This window comes from Hypomesus transpacificus, chromosome 13, assembly GCF_021917145.1.
Source record: "Hypomesus transpacificus isolate Combined female chromosome 13, fHypTra1, whole genome shotgun sequence".
NCBI lineage: Eukaryota > Metazoa > Chordata > Actinopteri > Osmeriformes > Osmeridae > Hypomesus > Hypomesus transpacificus.
Window position 1 is genome coordinate 13,506,777 of NC_061072.1, and position 21,805 is coordinate 13,528,581.

General features: G+C 46.4%; 2 protein-coding genes across 4 annotated transcripts; one reads left to right on the plus strand and one right to left on the minus strand.

Annotated features, from left to right (window-relative positions):
- Positions 1-3,487: 3,487 nt before the first annotated feature.
- Positions 3,488-8,718, plus strand: foxl3 (forkhead box L3). The gene is made up of 3 exons (XM_047033154.1): positions 3,488-4,170; positions 4,794-4,962; positions 5,304-8,718. The coding sequence occupies exons 1-3, from the start codon at positions 4,025-4,027 to the stop codon at positions 5,769-5,771; spliced, it is 783 nt and encodes a 260-aa protein (XP_046889110.1). The 5' UTR covers positions 3,488-4,024; the 3' UTR covers positions 5,772-8,718.
- A 1,037-nt stretch (positions 8,719-9,755) lies between these two features.
- tom1l2 (target of myb1 like 2 membrane trafficking protein) lies at positions 9,756-20,896 on the minus strand. 3 transcript variants are annotated; one of them, XM_047033149.1, is made up of 14 exons: positions 20,769-20,894; positions 20,265-20,349; positions 19,397-19,475; positions 18,563-18,712; positions 17,831-17,965; positions 17,529-17,705; positions 17,172-17,422; positions 16,870-16,921; positions 15,313-15,484; positions 15,019-15,142; positions 14,486-14,561; positions 13,569-13,628; positions 12,924-12,960; positions 9,756-12,814 (listed from the first exon to the last, which is right to left on the minus strand). In XM_047033149.1, the coding sequence occupies exons 1-14, from the start codon at positions 20,818-20,820 to the stop codon at positions 12,648-12,650; spliced, it is 1,617 nt and encodes a 538-aa protein (XP_046889105.1). In that variant the 5' UTR covers positions 20,821-20,894; the 3' UTR covers positions 9,756-12,647. The 3 variants fall into 3 exon arrangements, 2 of the variants coding, with proteins under 2 accessions (XP_046889105.1, XP_046889106.1); XM_047033150.1 differs by lacking the exon at positions 13,569-13,628; XR_006957010.1 differs by having other exon boundaries at positions 12,753-12,814; positions 12,924-13,628; positions 20,769-20,896.
- Positions 20,897-21,805: the final 909 nt, after the last annotated feature.

Consider the following 21,805-nt stretch of genomic DNA (forward strand, 5'->3'; position numbering starts at 1 on the left):
AGAAAAGTTCATTGTTCATCTCCAATGTCATTGAAAGTACAAGGTATACAAAGTCGTTTCATGACTTTGCCCCAGCAGCATCATTAAATGGTGCTGATGAGAAGCTTGATGGCGTATAGTCCCAATAACAAACGGCCGTCAGCTCCAGCATGTAAACATGTTTACAGTATACAGTCCACTTTGTTTGGATAACCTTTCCCTACCCCTCACAGCCCCCGGAAAGCGTCTCGGTTTAGAACTGAGGCCGTGGCCCTTGCACATGGTGAACGGAGGAAGCCTAGAGAGACAAACATCAGAGGGACAGGGACCGCAAGACTAACGACCGATAATGATCTGCCCGCAGACTGGAATGGCAAAGGAAAAATCGTCATGGGAATGAGTTGGAGACGCAAGGGTGCTACTTATCAGATCAAGCAATGTAGGCTGGGGGCACTCCCCCCCCCCCCCCCCCCCCCCCCCCCCCCCCGTCTGACATGGTGGAATGGAATCCCCGGAGTATGTCAGTATGGAATGCTAGTCATATTATGGGTTGAATAAAAAAATGGAGGCTATTTTTTTTCTTCAACTGTAGTTCCGTGCTTTGGAAGATAGATTAAATACGTACCTTCATGATATCACTGTATATACATGACGGTCCACAATCTGACTTTATTTTCACAGGATTGTGTGAGCTTTTGAAAAAAAAATCCTTTATTCGTGGACTGACTAGTGTACCAAGCATACTAAACAGGGTTTGAATTACGGGGGGGCTTGGTAGGGTTTGAACCCCTAATTAAGACTTGGGGCCCCCCCAAAAGAGGTCAAAACAACAGGTCAGGGAGGTCGATACATTTATATATCTTTCTTACCTGTAATTGTAAATATTATTTTACGCCCTGGAAAATAAATTGACCCCCCCGATTATCACTGTATAATTCACACTCTGGTTAGCATGTGTGTTTTGGGGTAAATGACCAAAGGGGTTAGCATGTGTGTTTTGAATGAAATGACCAAAGGGGTTAGTATGAGTGTTTTGGGGTAAATTACCACAGGGATTAGTATGTGTGTTTTGGATGAAATGACATATCCGGATAAATTTGATCTCATGCAACAATCACCAGGATAGAAACAATGAGCACATCTAGCTCTAACATTGGATCAATGGGGAACCAAGTCCTCAAAATGTATGCCAATTGTTTCTAGCCTGGTGATTGTTGGTCATGTGATCTGATTGCTAATCAATACAAACTCTTGCCAGGTGTGTTTTGCTAGTGAGTGGGTGATTATGAGCTAGTATGACTGTCCACATCCATTATTTGGGCTGGAAGGGTTAGCTCAGTGGTTAAAGTGGCTGACTGCTAATCAAGAGGTTGGAGGTATGTATCCCTCAAGGTACTTTTGGTAGGGATGGGCGAACGATGCCTTGTGAAGCTTTGGTGGTTTCTTCCGGATTGTGCCGGCCCAAAGAGCCGAACTATCGGCGCATTGAAAATGAACAGCGTCATCTAGCAGCCGCTTAAACTGGCTGAATGAGGCGTAGTGGTTGTCTCCGACGGTAGACTACCCTACGTTATTCAATATTTAATTAAGGCTACATGTGTTCATTTTGATCTGATATTAGTTCTCACACATTAAAATGTTGTGATACATCCGTAGGCCTTTAGAATTGTCATTTTCTCACAGTAAAAGTTAAAGAACGTCGTACGAGGGTCCCTGCATTGGGGCGCGAACTCAGGATTCAGGAATGCTTTAACCAACTACACTACCGAAGAAGTCATTACTTTTTGTTGCGGGTGGACAGAGTTTATACGATATGGTCTTTATGTCAATTAAACTAGATAACACCGATTTTTTCTTAACATTTGTGATATGTAGGTCTATTGTGAACTGGGGGAACTTTATTTTTACAAATTATTATTACTGTTGACAATGTTGACGAATCATCAACATTTGTTTTCTGGGCACTGTATAGACCTACCTAGTCCTATCATGTTACGTTTCATTTCAATAAAATAACACAACACAAATGCACGGATTTATAATTATTACTATACGGATTTGGCTAAATAATAATGACTGATGGAAGAAACTCTAGCGATGCCTGGTGCTGCTTCTCTGACAATGTGAGATTTGTCTTTAACAAGAAGTGGTGGCTTCGTTCCTTCCATGGCTCTGGTTCAGAAGAGCGGTTAAACTTCGAACCAGTTCGTGACGTTTGAAGCATTGAACGTCATCTGTCACGTGGTTTCGAAATTTGATACAAGCTCCAAAACACTTTTTCGAAACTGTGCGTATTGGTTTTGCGACACAAGCATCGATGCGTCAGTGCCATACGTCCCATCCCTAACTTTTGGATGAAAGCTGAAAGTGGGCGTCTCTCAAAGATATATTTGAATTCTGAAGGCAGTTGAAGCAGGTTTTTGGTAGCCCAGTGGATAAGCATGTGCACCATGCAGGCTGCTCTCAGGTCTTGGCTCACCTGGGTTTAAATCCAGCTGAGGTACAGTTCCTTTCTGTCATGTGATAATGAGAAATTGCTTTTTTAAAGATACATGTTACTTTGCCATGTTGGGGGAGTGGGTCCCTGGTGGCCCACTGGATAAGCACCTGCCCTTCACCCAACATGACAGCCTGGTGTCAAATGCCAGCCCAGACTGCCATCACTCTTGGAACCTGGCACGGGCACCAACATGGACGGTCCCCACCCCTGGAATCCAGCAGGGGCACCAACACACAAAGGTAGAACCCAGCTTGGCATTACAAGGGGCACTGACATGCATGGGACCCGCTTCCTGTCATACTTGGTCAGAAGAGGAAGATGCTGGAAAAAAAGATTTTAAGTTAAGCGTTAAGTGTGCTTTTTAAAGAGACAATTAAAAGATCAGCTTTTACTTTATTTGGGTAGATCTATGAAGACACACAGGGTCAGAACCCAAGACCCTTTGACAAAGCCTCAGTTTACATGTTACACATGCTTAACCACTGAGCTACCAGGGTCCATGACAACATGAACATTTTGTGTTCTGTGTTGTAAAGATTCACTTGACTAGATTAGTGAAGCTAGACAAGGGATTTGAACCAAAGACCTTTAGGCTTAGCCCAGTTTACATGTTGCACATGCTTAACCACTGAGCTGCCAGGGCTCCACAAAACTCAGTTCACCGGGGCAAGATTTAAATAATAACTATTCTCATTAATGAAAATTGGGCTACAATTGACAATGCTTGTTGACAGTTTTTTCAATTGCTCTGTTAATATACAAGAAGTAAACACAACTGTGCTTATAAATGGCTGTGATCGCATCGGTAGAGGCGCACAAAGGGCCGTTACAGCGGTCTATCTTGCGCATCAGAGGCCACACACGCAGGCCTCACGCCGCAGGCTGTTTCTCCGGTCTCCCTCTGCTCACGGGAGAGCCCCAAAAGTCCCGTTTAGAGCACTTCGAAGTAGGCTACACATCCCCCCCCCCCCCTTTCAGTCACGGAAACGCAATTTATGGCCATTATGCAGCATTATAGATTGCATCTACAAAACTCCTCCAGAGTAAAACGCCTGTAACGCATGGTGCCCAAAAGCTGTGGTCGGAATTAGCAGACAGAAACACACATCCCAAAGAGAAAATGAGAGACATGTAAGGAGTTTGTTTGTTAGTATTGGATAGACTAGAAAAAGAAACAAAACAAGTCAACATTCTGACTGCGACCGAGACCACCCAGAATCAGCCGAGGAGAAAAGGAATTGTCCGGTGTCCAGTTGATGACGCCCCGGGTTCATGCGTTCAGCAGGCGGTAGCCTATTCGCTGGCCAAGCAATTAGCTGCCTTATCGACGCAGGGATATGGGGACCACCTCTCTGTACTGATGGAAAGAGGGGAGGGGGGCTCCTGGGGACCCACAACAAGCAAGAACGAAGCAGGAATCATATACTTCATTGAGTTCGAACCTGACGTATGTTGATATAGCCTACCTTTTCAACTTCACAGAGGTGTTCTTGGATTGTTTCCTCGCCGCAGGTATATGAAGAAGTTGTAATTTATTTGAATTAGATGAAGCAGTCTAATGCTAGTCAGCCTGGGAGCGAAGATATGTTTGATAACTCGCAGTATCCATATAACTGCTTTAACTATGATGGAGACGGCTACCCATCCAGCAGCACGGATGAAGACAAGAAAATCGGCCGACCGGCTTACAGGTATGGTGCTTGTGTTTGGAAATATTCAAACTTTATTATTATTCTTTTTTATTTGTATGTATATATAGCCTATTATTCATGTTCATGTTTTCCCATTCTTATTTTAATTATTAGCCTAATTTCACAAATAATAACATATCAATGCTATAAAAACATTTGGACTGGATAATATATGACTTAATTTATTAGATCAAAGTTAACAATTTAGTGCAATACCTAATTCTACTGAATTAGAATATGTATTTTACAAAACTTTATTCTATATCATAATTTGATTTCGCATGCCTTTTAAAACATTTTGACATTTAAGGGAAAGGCTATTCCCATTGTACTGTAAACAGTTATTCTCTCTAGAATTAATGGGAAAATAATACCCATCGAATGTAAACTCATGAATTATAAAAGTGTTTTGTTTGAGGGACAATAATAATATTCTCACAGACAGCCAGAAAATGGACCCTGTCTGGTGATTACGCATAATTTATTGCACTGCTGTCTTAATGCCCTTAAAACAAACAATCTCTCTTACTCTCTCCCAGTAACATAAAGTAATGATTAAAATCCCATAAAGGCGATAAAAGATTTTTAAAAACGATTCAGTGTTGAATGTGTCTGTGTTCCAGCTACATAGCCCTCATTGCCATGGCAATCCAGCAGAGCCCGGACCAGCGAGTCACTCTGTCTGGGATCTACGAGTTTATCATGAGGCGCTTCCCCTTCTACCGGTCCAACCAGCGGGCCTGGCAGAACTCCATACGGCACAACCTCTCCCTCAACAGCTGCTTCATCAAGGTACAGCCCTGTACCTGTCACAATGTTTCAATTATTTTAACATCCTCGGAGGGTCCATAAATGCAAGTGGAGGTGTTTGAAAATTGAGAAATATATCCTTATATCTGTTCTTATATTTAAGATGTTCTGTTTTATAGCAACAGCAAATAAAGATGGATTTAAGCCTGTGAAGGATGTTAAATAATTACCAAATGTCAGACTGTGATCCTGTATGTTAGTCCTACGTGTAATATTACCACACTGTTGACAATGCTTGCATGAAGATAATATAGGGGTTGGAAATGAACAGTACAGTGGGTCCAGGACAGTGTTCAGTACTCATTGTGTGTGTGCATTCCCAGGTTCCAAGAACAGAGGGGAACGAGAAGGGGAAAGGGAACTACTGGAGTTTCGCGGCGGGCTGCGAGTCCATGCTGGACCTGTTTGAGAACGGAAACTTCCGCCGCCGGCGCCGTCGACGCAACATGAAGATGGGCTTCCGGGATTCGGGCGAGTCGTTTCTCCGCGTTGACAACAACAACAGCAGTGACCGTATCAGCAACAATCAGCATGGACCCTCAGGCCGGCGTTCTGACGCTGACTCATCCCCTTGCCCTTTGACCCCCAGCCACAGACCCACTCAGCCACAGATCCAGCTCAACCCAAACCAGGCCCACCAGAATAACAAACCAGAATCTGAGATCAAGTTTAGCATCGATTACATCCTGTCCACTCCGGCCCCTCCTCTTCCTGGGTTCAGACCCCCTCCTCCCGCCCCCATACATGCTCTGGAGCCCCAGCACCTCAACCTGCATTTCTGGACCCTTTGAGGATGTTCTAGAAGGAAAGGAAAGTTCTAGAACAGACCCTATTGCTCTGTGTCTAAAATGGGAAAATGAAGGACATCCAAAGACAGTTAATAGTACAAGAGTTGTATTGACTACAAAGAGATGGACTGTGAAGAGGTACAGTACAGTGTTCTTTTCTGGATCTTTGCTGTGCATGCAGTGGGCCAGTCCATCATGCATTCATGTACAGTCACTCACACAACTAACTTGAAATGTGTACATTCCAACACTTGTGATAATCCACTGTGTCCTGTGCTAGATTAGCTTTACTGTATTGGAAAGAAATCGTGTTTTATAAATACTAGGATCTACACTAAGGAGCTTGGAGGCCATGTATTGGAAAGAAATCGTGTTTTATAAAAACTAGGATCTACACTAAGGAGCTTGGAGGCCATTTATTATCAGTCAGACCACTTTTTCTCCAATAATGCTTATCTTTTCTATTGACCTTTTCAAACCAGTTAGAAGGCCACAGTCCACCCAACCCAGACAGCCCTATTCTGATATCATTCATAAAGGTAAGAGTTTAACACTCACAAACTAGGGACCTGTTAACATTTATTTCCCTCACAAAGGATATCAATCATCGGCTGTTTCTCTGCTGTTTGAAGTAGACATATTTCAATTTAACCTTTATATTATGCCGTGACTACATCAGGACGCCTCTCAACACGCTGTAACATGAGTGGCATTTAATATAGCATTACACTTGCAAGGTGAAGCCAAGATGTGACCCTATTCAAATACGCAGGGACCTGCCGCCATAACAGCACTACCCCCTCAACGTAATTATAATTAAACACACCTTATGCCTCCTTGTAAATCTGCTGATCGATCGGCAGTGTTAATGTTGCTACTTGAACTGCCCCCCAGCCTCCTTTTGGCTCAGCGCTGCCTTTATGGATCAGCAAGTTTCCATTAACGGAGCCAGTGACGGCGCCTGGAATGCCGCCGTTCCAAGTCGCTCTGCCTGGCCGTGGATATATTTGGGTAAATTAACTTAGCATAAAATGCTGGGAGGCTGCAGGGGTCTCTTTAAGACACTGGAAGAAAAGGCAAAAGGCAAGCATGCAGGTTTAAAAGTCAATGCACATACAGTATTATTATGGTGTTGTCAGTGAATGCTGTCATTATGTAGCTGCTGGCTAAAGTAACTTGTACCTGTGAATGGCCTCTATTAAAGTACTCATCCAAATCCCAAACCTTGATTTCGCAGTAATTTTCATTCAGTTTGAGGCTAAAATATTTTTTTCAAGCCATTGCAGAAATCATTTATGATACTAGCAAATAAGGAAGAATAAAATACATGCATAGTAGTGATACTTGATAACTGTACTGTCTGAATGAGCTAAAACTGGGCTGTTGGTACTTGGTTGTATCAGTGGCTTTGTGCAGACTGAGCTGGAAGGAAGAGGGAGGAAATTGGGAAAGCAATGATGTGCAACGTTAATATAACAACAAAATCATAAACACAAACAGGTCATTTAATTCTAAGCATTTATGCTTCGTAATTGGATTTCATGCAGGTGTGTGACTATGGCTATGGAACTCATTATGAGCACTTGAATAGTTGTTTTTGTTTAATATAGTGACGGTCTATGTTTAGTAATGAGGTAGACTGTGTACAGTAATGTTCTACTACCTGACTAACAACCATCATTTCCAAGAGCTGTGGGCAGTACATGAGTATAAAAGAGATGCTCTACTCAGCCATCTACCAAGGGCCTACACCCCAATGCAGATTACAGGGTAATGATATCGGGATTAGCTCCATATGAATGGAAAGTGTTCAAATACCTTGAGGGGGAAAGGCCTCATACATATACACATCCAGCACCCTCTGACATTTAGAACCTTGTCTATCAGTCAGACACTGGGGGGTGAATTCAACTAGGCTATCAATGGAATATGCCACCATTTTAAATGGGGTTTTAAATGTGCTTTGAATGAGAACATCAAAACAACACGTCAATCAATGTCACTGTGGCTCTGTTTACACTGAAGGCCTACAGAGTTGGAGCCTGTGGTCCCTGAGAACTCCATCCCAAGTGACTGTGGAAGCTTATAATAATGTTAAATGGCTGGAAGGGTGTAAAAGAAGGAATATTAGAAATCTAATAGAAGTCAGGGGCTTGTATACGAAATGACAGCTTGGTTGGAAATGTTCTGGTATTCTGTGCTTTATTTGAGGGGTTAGAGCACTCTAGAAGATTCTAAAAGGTTGGCTGGATGCTCCTGACCAGAACAGTGTGTGCTGTTTGATGGCTTCATTAGAGTAGTGGTTGTTGTTGCTGTTTTCCAGCATTATGTAAACTAACATCAAGCCCTTTATCAGGAGCATCTAGATTCTAGAAGGTAAACACTAGGCTGCTTCAAACAGCAGCACACGCACATACAAACACACACATGCACACACCCAAAAGAAAAATACACCAACACGTGTGAGTAAATGCATATTAAACAAGGTTTAAATGAAGAAATCCAGTTCTTGGTAAGAGGGGGAGCCAGATGAAGACAGCCATCTTGGTGAGGTTGTGGTTCAGCTCTGTGTTGCACAGCAGAGACATTGCACTCGGTTGATCTACACATGCAATGCAACTACAATGCACCACAGCTCTGTCCAACAGACACACACTAACATATAGACCGTTATGTAGTACACACAGATCAAATCCACACATATCAAATCCACTGACTATGTGGTCTTGTGTGGTTCAGACCGGTGACTGAACATGGTGATTGCTACACCTTGTGATTCTCAGTAAGACCAGGCCATTTCTGTATTTTAGCCACTAGAGGGCTATCCCAGCTTGGCCTGTGAGGAGAGCTGGTATTGAAGCCAGGGGAGGGAGAGGGACTGAGGAGGAACATGTCATCATCCCTTGTGTTCATGGACAGCTCTGATGGCTGATACCTCTGCTCTGTGGAAGCCATTCCTGCGAGGGAGACATGATGAAAGATGAGCATCCTAGTCACCACAGATTAGAGAATGTATTATCAGAAAATGTTGTCAGTGCATGCAGTCTGAATCCTGACAAACGCATCCTGCTTCTGCTATCACAAAGCCAGGGGTACACTCCAACTAGTTTGTTGATTCATCGTTTTATATTGTTTAACCACCCCCCGATTTAAAACACATCCGTTGCCTTTCTCTATTAATTGTGAGGCCTGGAGTGCGTCTGTTTTAGGACACTAACACCCTAACCCCCTAACCCACCCTAACCCTTAGCAGGTTCTTTAAAAGGATACAGTACGTCTATGTTAGGACAAACTGTACACATCATTACTTTCATCTTAGTTTCAATTGGTTGATGATATGATCAATACATTGCACTGGATAGGAAACTGCTCTCTGTAAAACATGGAAGTGAAACACGTTAGATATTCTAGTCATGATGAAATGACACACAAGCCGGGATTCAAAGAACACATCAAAATTACCTCAGGAGATCCAAAGTGGCATCAGGTATGAGTTAGGATTGTAGAACAGGACGGAGCAGAGTAAACCAAGCCTGAAACCAACACTGGGCAAAGTAACTGTGTGAACGAGTCTTTGTACTAGCCCACACGAGAGACAGAAAGAGAGGGAGAGAAAGAGTGGCTGACAGAGAAAGAGAGAGCATGGTGGGAAAGTATGACACACCCCCTCTTATTTGACCGGGAAAACCGACCATAGAGAGAGGACAGACTGAGAGAAGCCATGTTTTAGAATGAGGTGATTCCCATCAACCAATGGGAGAGCCCTGGCCCCCTCCTCATCCCCCCTCAGTGAAGAGCCAGAGAAGGCCTTGGGTTTAGGAGGGTGGGAGGGGTTTCTAGGCAAGGTAAATAGGATCTATATGACAACCTAACCTGCATTACTCTGGACTGGAATAATGGAAAACATTTACTAGCTAGCTATATAGACTAATACTGGATTACAAAGATGTGTTTTAGAAGTGTAGTACAGAAAGGCAAGAGCCAAAATACAATACACACTGCTAGTGTTTTATTGGAGTTCAACACATGCATGAGTCGGAGAGAAAGAGAGAGCAGACAGCAAGAAAAAGATGGCACACACTCATGAATGTACCTTTTACTATTTCCAAACAAATACATCGGTCTTTCAATAAGTGGGTATAGGGATGACAACATTATATATATAAATGAAAATGCTCTTAATTTTTGACAGTGTATGCTGGTGAAAGCATCCTAAAGCAGTCCTTTCCTTTAACTGTTGATACAAAGTGCTGTCAGCATTTATTCCACCAATAGCCTTGCCAGGGATACAGCCTGACCTTACGGGTAAAGTACACACACACACACACACACACACGGAACGCAGTAAAAACACTGAATAAAACCCAAGAAACCCTTTCCACGGTGACAATATACACGTTGTTCAACAAACAAAAGGACACACAAAAACAAACAAGACTCCCTTCTCAAAGGTAAAGTCATTAGCTAATGAGTCAACGTTTGCTACAATAAGATGTTTGTTGTTCACCGGATTCAAAACTCATCCTGGCGAATCCTCCCGAAGGATTTGCAAACACTGAAGCAGACGCAGAAGACTGGATGCTAGGAACCCTTTGAACTCCATAAACAGTAGCAATATTAAAACATCTTTCGACACAATCGACATGGAAATAATAATTCATTTATCCCCACTCATAAAGTAATTAGTTAATTTCATTCTGTTTTTGTACAATAAAACAATCATTCAAATACTGCTAGATCAAGAAAATAATGCTTCATAAATTATTCCTACACTTGTGTCAATAACATTTTCTCATGTATTACAGCTAGCATATTCCTAGTGTCCCAAGACGTTCCCCTCATTGATAACAAGCATACAAAGTGGGCTGACGGTGGAGGGCGTACTAGTAGTGAGCTCATTGTGACTGCATAACTCGGTACAACAGTAGACGGTATCCCAGTCAAACTGACGGAGTACTATGTTACTGGAGGGAGAGAGGGAACATTCAGTTCAGAGTCCTTCCATGCCCATTTGAAAATCATGGATATAGTAGTGTTATTCTAAGAGGTGAAACAAGCCAAGCATGGGCTTTCTGCATACATGACAGAGAATTGCGCTGTAATGCCGTGTGAATGGTTTCTAAAAGAGAAATCAGGCACGTTACTTTGAATCAAGAGATAGATTTTGTTTGTAAGCCCTACAAAGCCTTCAACAACAACCAATCAACAGACACGCAAAACTTTGGTCCGTTAAACGCAGCAGGCGAGTGAGTTACAGCACGGCCATCAGACTGAGCTCCGTGTGAAGGCCGGCGTCACCAGGCCCGTGTCACCGGGCCCGTGTCACCAGGCCCGTGTCACCAGGCCCGTGTCATCAGGCCCGTGTCATCAGGCCCACCTGCTGGCTTGATGTACCCTCATCTCTATCCATGTTCATGACCTCCCTCATCTCATCAACAGGACTGGGCTAGTGTTTCAGCATGTGGATCAACACCAACGTGTTTGGACTCAAATGACTTGTTGGTTAGCCTGCAAGCCCTTCAGTCAACAGACCAGAGCCATGTGACTGAGGACCAGAGCCATGCGACTGAGGACCAGAGCCATGCGACTGAGGACCAGAGCCATGCGACTGAGGACCAGAGCCATGCGACTGAGGACCAGAGCCATGCGACTGAGGACCAGAGCCATGCGACTGAGGACCAGAGCCATGCGACTGAGGACCAGAGCCATGCGACTGAGGACCAGAGCCATGTGACTGAGGACCAGAGCCATGTGACTGAGGACCAGAGCCATGTGACTGAGGACCAGAGCCATGCGACTGAGGACCAGAGCCATGCATCGTCTAGTCATGTTAATGATTTTCATTCAGCCTCAATCTAGAAACAGTGCAATGGAAAGCAAAAACAAAAAAATCCTATCTAGAGATAACTGAATTGACTGTCATCGATTCCTTTTCTAGACGGTTAGACACTTAAAGTTCAGCAGCTGATTGACTTCTCAAACGTTCTCTTCACACTGAACTCAAACTCCCTTTATCTGTCCCTTTAAAAGCTTGATTCAACACACGCACAAACACAACCTTGCTGATTCTTGGTTCTACAGCGGACCCAGACCCAAAGCACCACAACAGCATTGAACCCCAACCGGCCCCAGGGGGATCTGAACCTGGACCAGAGACTGTGTAATGGACTTGGTTGGGGAGGGCAAGAATTATATACCTAAAAAAAACAACACAATAAAACAGTCCAGCATATTCCCTACTCATCATATCTCATGACTGTATATTTATGATGTTACTCCCCTACACTGGTGTCTTTACAGGTTCAATGCTAAGAACCAGTCCCTTTAGCTCTCAAGTTCCCTTTGACAAATGGAAGTTGAGTTTGATTGAATGGTGGGGGTTTGTCCGTGCATGCAACAAGGTGTTTTGAGGAATCGGCTCCAGAAATGGCTCCGTGTCACCAAGGCAGAACAGGGTGTCTCATCTGAAAGAGAGAGCAGCCGGTCCATCCGACAGGCAGGCAGGCAGACAGACAGGGTAGGGTTGATGGTCTTGCAGGGTTCAGTGCGTTACAGCCATGCCAGACTGGTAGGTGTCTTCATCGGGTAGTGTATCAAAATGGACCAGTCGGTGGGAGTCGTTTGTAGTGTAGCAAATTCAACGGAAACACAAGTTTGTATGGGCTGACACGTGTGCGCACGCACACAAACACACACAGAATCATCAGGTGGATGTTCCGGTTGGGGTGAGATGATGAGATGCAGAGGAGCAGATAGACGGATGGTGTGTGTGTGTGTGGGTGGGTGTGCACAGACACCCAGCACTCTGGGGCCAGTGCTGCTGGGCTGGTGGGGGTGAGAGACTGGGGGCTCAGGGCTGGAGGAGAGGAGAGGACAGGTCTACATGGCAAACAGGGAGTCCTCCGGCCTGCTGGCCTTCTTCCTGCTGCCTCCTGGCGTGCCTCCTGGCGTGCCCTGCCCTGCAGCTGGGTCTCCACCAGGGGGCAGTGGCAGGCTGGGCACCATATCTGCAGCCTTGGCCCTCTCCTCCAGGAACTTGTCGAACTCTGCAGGATGTAAGCGAACGGAAAACGGATGATTAGGGAAAGGTAAGGGTGCAGGGGGAGAGGGTTTGGTCTGGGAGAGAGACAGCGGGAGAAGGGAAAAGTATCTTACCCTCACTAGTCACGCCCTCCTCCCCTTCATCCCCTTGCTGTGGAGTAAAGGAAACTGGTTATATTCTTTCTTGAGAAAATCTGGAAAATCTTTCTTGAGAACCCCACACAAAATGTCTATTCATGGATCACCCCACCCTATATTCCATACTCATAGATCATTAGAAAAGGACAGACTTCCAAGGATTTAGTCGATGAAGAAGCTACAGTGACGCAGCTGTTCTCTATGCTGCAACTCACAGACAGCAGAGATAGACCCCCACACACACACCCCCTCCAGAGAGATCTCTTCTCTGGACAATCACCACAATCCATTCACATTGGGCCTTTAGATTCCAGGGCCACACCATCATATGCAAGTTACAGCAACACCCCCATGCACCCAGCCTGGCAGGGCAGAGCCCTCCACACTGAGCCCGCCCACCACAACACACTGTGAGTAGCTGCACAGGAAGCTACGGTGGATCCTGACACGTGATTGGTTAGAAGGGGAACGGAAGGAGAAAAATGTTATGGTCAGCTCAAAAACAGAGACGGGAGAGAGAGAGAGAGGCGAGAAAAAACGAAGAGATGAGAAGGAGAAAGGAGGAGGAGGGAGAAAGAAAATAAGGAGGAAGGAAAAGGCAGAGGTAGAATCATGTCTCACCACATCAGCACCGAGCCACTCCTCTATGTCATCCATGACAGAGGACTGACCAACCAGAACCTAGGGCCAAACAGACATGTCCCCCCAAAACAAAAACAAAGAAAACATAAGAAACAAAAAAAAAGGAAAAATCAACTTAGGGCACACGTCTAATGAAATAAATAAATGATTTCAAACTGAAGGAAAAAATGAAAGAACTTATGATGATATTAACACATTTGGTTGGCAATGGTGAGTTCAAATTCAGAGTACACCTCAACGCTCCTTAATGTTTGATGGAGCACTGTCAAAGGGACACACACACACACACACACACTCATCATGCTTATTCCAGGCATGGCCCGAAATGGTGCGGAGAGATGACCAACTCATAGGCTGTTTAGAACAATATGCTGGGGTGTGGTGTGTAGAGGGCTGACTTCTAAGTAACTGGGAAGGTTATCAAGAAGAAGTACAGCAGAAACCACTCAAACACCAGGCCACACACACACTGGTGCACACAAACACCAGGCCACACACACACATCTCATCTGAAACAAAACACAGTTTGTTATCAGTTGCAGATAGGACCTGTTTGCATTTGCTAGCCTGTTTGCAGGTGGAGCAAGAGTAATGCCAGATAATATCGAGGTCTAGCCCAGATAATATCTAGGTCCAGCCCAGATAATATCTAGGTCCAGCCCAGGAAATATCTAGGTCCAGCCCAGGTAATATCTAGGTCCAGCCCAGGTAATATCTAGGTCCAGCCCAGGTAATATCTAGGTCCAGCCCAGGTAATATCTAGGTCCAGCCCAGGTCCTCCCAAACACTGAGCTAGGATGATGCACCGCTGTCTCCAGGTAACATGCAGGTCCACGATAACACAACAACACAGCAAGCGTCCAGGTAACACCCCAGTCCAGCCCTGGCTCACTTACCCCTCCTGCAGTGGGCTGTCGTACCTCCAGGGTGGGGGGCAGCCCCGCTCCTGGGACACTGTCCTCCACAGGAGCCCTGAGCCAGATGGGGGTCACAAGAGAGGGTGAGAAGGGGGGGCTGATATTATTCTGTATTGGTTCAAGGGAATCAACCAGTAATGAGCACAGTGACTAACTGAGCAGTAGGAAGCCCTCCCCAGCTGTCTGAGGGAGCGAGCAGACAGACAGACAGACACACACACCGACAGACACACAGACACACAGGCAGACAGTCACACAGACAGACAGGCAGACACACAGACAGACAGACACACACACCGACAGACACACAGACACACAGGCAGACACACAGACAGACAGTCACACAGACAGACAGACAGACACACACACACACACAGACAGACAGACACACAGACAGACAGTCACACAGACAGACAGTCACACACACACACACACAGACAGACACACAGACACACAGACAGACAGACGCCTGGCGGCTGACAGGAAGTGAGAGGTAGCGGCCGCATCCTTACGTCCTGCGTGGCTCCGTCGCGGCGCCGGTCCGGGTCTGGGCGAACATGTCAAAGTCGTCCTGGGCCGGAGGTTGGCAGCTGGGCAGGGAGCTCAGAGTGCCGCTCACGCTGTCAGCACCCACGTCTGGCGAGCACACACACACACACACAGACAGACACACACACACACACACACAGATACACAGACTCACATTATTGTCGATACAAGGGATGGAAATCTGTCCCCAGCAGCTACAGAACACACAGAGTCATTAAGAGTGGCTGTGCTGTAATCAGAGCAGCAGCAGTACACACCGAGGCCAGCCAATCTGGAGGCCAGCGAGGCGGGGGACGAGGGCCTGGCAGCGGGGGCGCTGAGGGAGGGGGGCAGGCTGGAGGGCGGGAGGGCGTTCACCATGTTGCTGACCACGGCGGGAGAACCAGGGCCCAGGTCGATCAAGTTGTCCTCCGTGGCCTCGCTGAGCACCTGGGGGGGAGAAGAGAGAGGGGGATGAAGGGAGGGAGACAAGGACAGAGAGAAGTGACTCTCTCCATGTGTATGCTCCTCAGACAACAACTGAGCTACGCTCTGTCAAATGGGACTGTTTCAAGGTCAACAAGCAGGGATCAGTTCCAAACGGAACATGGCTCATTAGGTTTGGGACTGGGGAGACCCCGGGGCCGGCCGCTGTAAATCAGGAACAAACATCAGCAGCACAAGACAAGAAGGTATGGGCTGGGTTTGGGTGTGTTGGTCTGTAAGGGCAGGAAACAGCCCTCAGCTAACAGCAGAAGCATGGCAGGGTCCACACAGAGCAGAGACAGCAGGACATGGGCTTTCCTTAAGGGGGCGTACAGCAGCCTGCTGGACACTAACAAACCAGGAAGCTGGGCGGTCTCAACTTTCAAGGTTGTCTGACAGCAACACAGCCATTTACCACAACAACAACCTGAGTCCTGGGAGGCTTCCCCTTAAGGAACAAGGAGGGGGGGGGGGGGCACCAGCATATCCATTAGGACTGTCACTGCACTAGCCAGAACAAATGCCTGGTAAGCTGATGTTGCGTTGCTGTCTCGCAACTGACTGCTCAATATGCTAGCAGTTACTACAGTATATAGTTCAACTGGGTTAAAACGATGCCTGTGTCATTAATTCACAGCTCAAATTCAACACTTTTTCAATTCATTCTTTGACTTATTTTGTGGTAAATACACGATACATGGGGTCCTTTACTTCCGGGTAAGAAAATCGTGCAGGGTATGATGGATCGTGCAGTGACAAGCACACATCCACTGTACTGATCTCAGATCAGTGTAGGGAGGAGTGGGTGGCTGCATGGTTATATGGAGTTTGTCTGAAGGCTTGGAGCTTGTAGCACTACAGCAGTTCCCAGCAGCTCACCCAGCTAAAACAAGCAGAGGATGTTTGGTGCATTGAGAGGGGGGGAGGGGGGTTAATACTTGCCTGCCTCAGCTAGCCATAAAGACACAGAAACAGAAAGAAAAGGGAGACAGGATGAGTAGTCGGCACATGCCTGTGTGCAGAGACACTGCACCGTGTCACAGCCATGCAGACACACACACAGGCAGACACAGAGACACAGAGACGCATGCAGACAGACACAAACTATCAATGTCTGACACATCTCTCCAGACAGACAGCTGTTTCAGACAGGACTGATGAGAGAAAATGAGAGAACAATGTGTGTGTGTGTTTCAGGTTACGTGAAGGAACAGAGGAGCGAATGTAAGACGTAAGGGTTACGTATTAGTAACTCTATTTGTAAACATGGAACTAAATGAAGGGTCCAGGAGGAGACCGAGTGTGTGTGTGTGTGTGTGTGTGTGAGTGTGTGAGTGAGAGCGCCTCACCCCGTTGTTGATACCCTGAGAGGAAGATCTTCCAGACCTGAACCTCTCGTACCTGCGAGACAGTAACAGAAAACACAACACTGGTAGGGGTGCAGGTGTATGTAAGACTGTTTAAGTGCGTGTGTGTTTGTGGTGGGTATGGCTAAAGGGCATAGAGGTGAATGTGTGTGTGTGTGTGAATGTGAGGTGGGTATGCGTAAAGGGACACAGAGGTGCACGTGCACTGATACGCACGAGCGTGTGCCCTGACAGGTGAGTGTCTGTGAGTGTGTGTGTGTGTGTGAGCGCGGCCCCCCCCTCACCTGTCGTAGCGCAGGAAGATGTTGTTGAGGTCGTCGTTGACGTGCAGCAGCTCCTCGGTCACCTCCTCGTTGGCCACGCAGGAGATGAGCTCCACCACCCTCTGCTGCATGGCCCGGCACGTGCGGTTCAGCTCCTGCAGCAGCTCGTGGTCCGACGGCTCCTCCTGGCCCGGGACCATCTCCGTCAGCATCTCCGACATCACCTTGGTGTTGCCGCGCACCACGTCCAGCTCGCTGCGAAGCCTGCAGATCTGGGGGTGGAGCAAGGGGTTATGGGGAATAGTGTCATTCGTTCACGTGCAGTTCAATGACGACGTGTAGTGTTAAGTGTGTGTGTGTGTGTGGGGGGGAGGGTACCTGTTCCGGTGTGGGGTTGATAGATCCCGAGGCCTGGAGGTTGGGGACCTGAGGGCTGGAGTAGGAGGGTGGGGCAGCGTGGGGTACGGCCTGCGGGGGAGGCTGGGGGCTGGGGAGGGGCGGGGGAGGGGCGCTGTACTTGGGCAGGGTGGAATCCCCCTCCGGTGCGCTGGCCAACTGGGGAGGAGAGGAACAGGAGGATGTCAGTGAAAACACCCACACCACTTCTGTTCCAAAGCCTCTTTTTCTCTCACAGTTTGTCTCTAGCTCTCTCTCTCACACACACAAACACACACACATACCCGGTGGGGGGTGTGTATGGGAGACAGGGTCTCCAGGTCGGACATGGGGAACTCGATGCCTTTCCTTTTGAGCTCCTCGTAGATGTGGACCACGCCTGTCAGATCTGGGCTGCTCCTGAACGCATCAGCCCACGCCTGGAACGGGCACAGAGACAAGCATGTTAGTGCCGTTAGGACAGCCAACAGCCATCCCATAATATGGAATTTATGCAATGAGGCTTCAAGCCAAGCAGGCACCTCTCAGCGTGTCTGTCGACGCCCACACCCCTGTAGACTCCATCACTGTACAGGTGGAGGGTTTTGTAACATAAACCAAGCATGGGGCGATGTGATGATGATGATGTGTGTGACATAAATCATTTCTCTTACTCTATCTCACCATCTGTTTGTCTGTCTGCCTGTCTCTCTGGGGAAGATGTAATTTGAGCCCAGAGAGCCAGGGCGACCTGAGCTGCTGTAACCAGAGATCTCTCTCTCTTTCACACACACACACACACGCACACGCACACACACAAACACAAACACACTCCTGGATGGCAGCGAGTGTAGCGCCAGTGGAAAACACTGGACCCCCCCCCCCCCTCCAGTCTCAGGTAACAAACACTCCAGCCTGATCTCCTCAGCTCAGCTTTCTAAATGTGGCTACGAATAGAAACCCATCATTTGCTGATTAATTGTGTCTCACGGCTAAACCGACATCCCCAATCTCCACACACACGCGCCTACGCATACCTGTATAAGGGCGAGCACTTTGTCTTGTACAATGGTGGGGGGGTTGTTCTTCGGTGAGATGATTTTGACCAGAACCCCGTCGATGAAATCTCTGCTGGTGACGAGGGCGTGGAAACGATGACCACAGTTCTTGACGCACGTCTCCAGCACCTGAGGGAGGGGCAGCAGCAGCGGGCGGGTTAGAGGACACGCCTCATCACACGGGGGTTGGAGGTTGTCACGCAAAGCTCTTTTTCTGTCTTGCCAAGCACGGCGGCATTCAAATTCAAAGCATTTGGCTTTCATCTAGCATGTGTTGAAATGAATTGTAGATGATATTGTTGCAAAGTTATTGAGATGTTATTATTTTTTGCCATGCCAATACTTGCCTTGCCTGGTAAAATTACAGACCGTTCATGGCTCTAACCACTAAAATACTATTAGAACTGTGCACTTATTATCCTTAAGTATCTGCAGATCTTTCATATCAGCACAATTCATCTGCTGCTTTGGATTACAGAATCCCCTAAAATGAAGGAAATGTGAATGTGTGTTCACGTCCTTTCTTCTAAACAGGGCACACTGCGTCACCCCAGCTGGGTTCCTGATACATGCTGAGCTCTTACCCTTCCCCCCTCGTGCCCTCTCCACCCTCCCCTCCCTGCCCTCCTGTCTCTCCACCCTCCCCTCCCTATCCTACTGTCTCTCCACCCTCCCTGTCCTCCCGTCTCTCCACCCTCCCTGTCCTCCCGTCTCTCCACCCTCCCTGTCCTCCCGTCTCTCCACCCTCCCTGTCCTCCCGTCTCTCCACCCTCCCTGTCCTTCCGTCTCTCCGCCCTACTCTCCCCGTCTCACCGTCAGAGCCAGCATCACTTCCCTGTAGTTCCTGTTGCCGTTCAGTCGCTTCTTCACCGCCCTAATGGCATCCTTGGGCCTGAAGACACACAGACAGACAGCCCACGGTTAAACAAGGGGCAAGATAGAGAATCTTGAGGAGGGGTGACTGGGTACAGGGCCATTACACAGACCATAGTCTAGACATAAGATAAAGACATCATTCTGACTGATGTACAGTAGCTACAACATCTTATTTTATTTGTTAGGTCTTAACTTGTTGAGGAAACAACAGATTGGAAGATATCAATCATCTTACAATATCTGTTATACAACAAAGCAAGGTGGAACACATTGCTCCCGCCGGTTGTCCAGCACCCTCTGTGGCTTCTCCTTCCACCAGCACAGGGTGTGGTGGGTTCTGTAGCCACATAACCACAAACATGTCACATAGATTGCTGGGTGGAACATCCTTGGGATGTGACAGAACACAAAAGTCCTTTGTGTTACTGTTGTCACACATTCACAGATTAACTGGGTGTGTATAAAAGCAAAAGAAACTAGCTTTGACATACAGTGCTTTTATCAAATATCAAACCATTTGCAAGCTTGACATGCAAGGTTCATGAAAGATAATTCTTGGGTGAGATTCGTATTCCAGTCCATTACAGTTGTGATAAGACAAGAACCAGATAAGACTTGGGGAGAGCAAAGACTGGCTGTGTCATTTCCTAAATAAATGACATGCCAATACAAGGAAGGGCAACTGCCGATTTAAATGTCGTAGTTTGAACAGTGAATGGATTGATCAGTGAACTGATTGGACAGTGCAGGCCCCTGGTATAATAGGTAGTTCATCAATAACTTGATCCTCTCGCTAGCTACTCACCCATCTTCTGTTTCATTGATTATGTCACATATTTCCATGTTGAGGGTCCAGTCCTCACTTTGTAGTGAGCCATCCGTGGCTCTTTCTAATAAGGTAGTAACACAATAATTAGATGTGAATACAGACATCTGGAAGACTAGCACAGCAGGCTAAGAGCTAATGGTTATACTGTGCTTGGTTGGCTGTCTGGCTATCGAGCTAACAGCTAGAATATTCTAGATTCTTGTATTTGAATTATCAATTCCATATTGCATTAGATATGTCTAACTATATTTCTAAACATTTCTTACAATAGCTACAGCTATCAAGTTAGACAGCTAGCAGGATAGCTGTCGAATCAGCTAGCCGAGCAGCTAATCATGCTAGGCTAGCCAGCTGGTGTACAGCTTTTAAGTACCATAGCTATTAGCAAGTCTAATAGAAAAGCTAGCAAGCGACCTAACGACAAGACAACCGCAGGGTCACTACAACGGAATATTTCTGAATGTATCAAATATGACATACCAATGCAATGCCCCACTGGGGTACTGTACGGGTTTCCTAAAAGGAACTCCATCTTGGTCGACAATAAACAATTTGTACGAAGTCACAGTTCGTGAGGAAGACGCCATAAGCCTCGCCCACACTTTTTTGTATCTAATTGGTGGAAGAATCTTTCTTGTGAATGTGATTTGGCAATTGAAATGTCTATCATGTGGACGTTGTCCATTGTAAATAAATGACATACAATTCTGCATTAACGCATCTCTAGCTAAGTATGTGGGTAATACAATTGTAATGACTTTATCATTTATATCTAGCCTACCTCCTCTTCGTTATACCAGTAACATTACGTTGTCTGATTAGAGATCTTTAACAATCTCATTTTAAACGACATTTCACTCTGCGGGTATTTCCATGTCACTTTACATATTTGATCTTTCCTCATAGTGTTGCTATCTTTTGTTGTTGCCTTTTTTCAGCTTTATTTCTTTAATAGCACAGTTTGGAAGAGAAAAGAACGCAGAGAGAGAGAGAGAGAGAAGGAGAACAGAGAGAGAGAGAGGAGGAGAACAGAGAGAGAGAGGAGGAGAACAGAGAGAGAGAGAGAGAGAGAGAGAGAGAGAGAGAGGGGAGAGCAGAGAGAGAGACAGAGGAGGAGAACAGAGAGAGAGAGAGAGAGAGAACACAGAGAGAGAGAGAGAGAGAGAGAGAGAGGACACGCAGTAAAAGCCAAAGTTGCATTAAAACCCAGACCCTTGCATTAGGCATTAGCATTAATGGTACTGCTCTTACCCTGTAAACCGCCATGGCACCTGATAGTATTGCTTTATTTCTATTGTTGCAACACAAAAACACAATCCATACTGTACAGGTTTTGAAGCACATACAGGTTTGGTAGGAACAGGCAGGGTCACAAGGAACTATCATTGAACATCAGGGAATGAACAAGTCACTGTTCCCGTTGAAACATGCAACTGTTTTCAATGGTCACTGGAGACTGAGAACTGGTTCAAAAACAACAACGGCCCAAAATATGGGTGTTATACTGTCCTATGCAA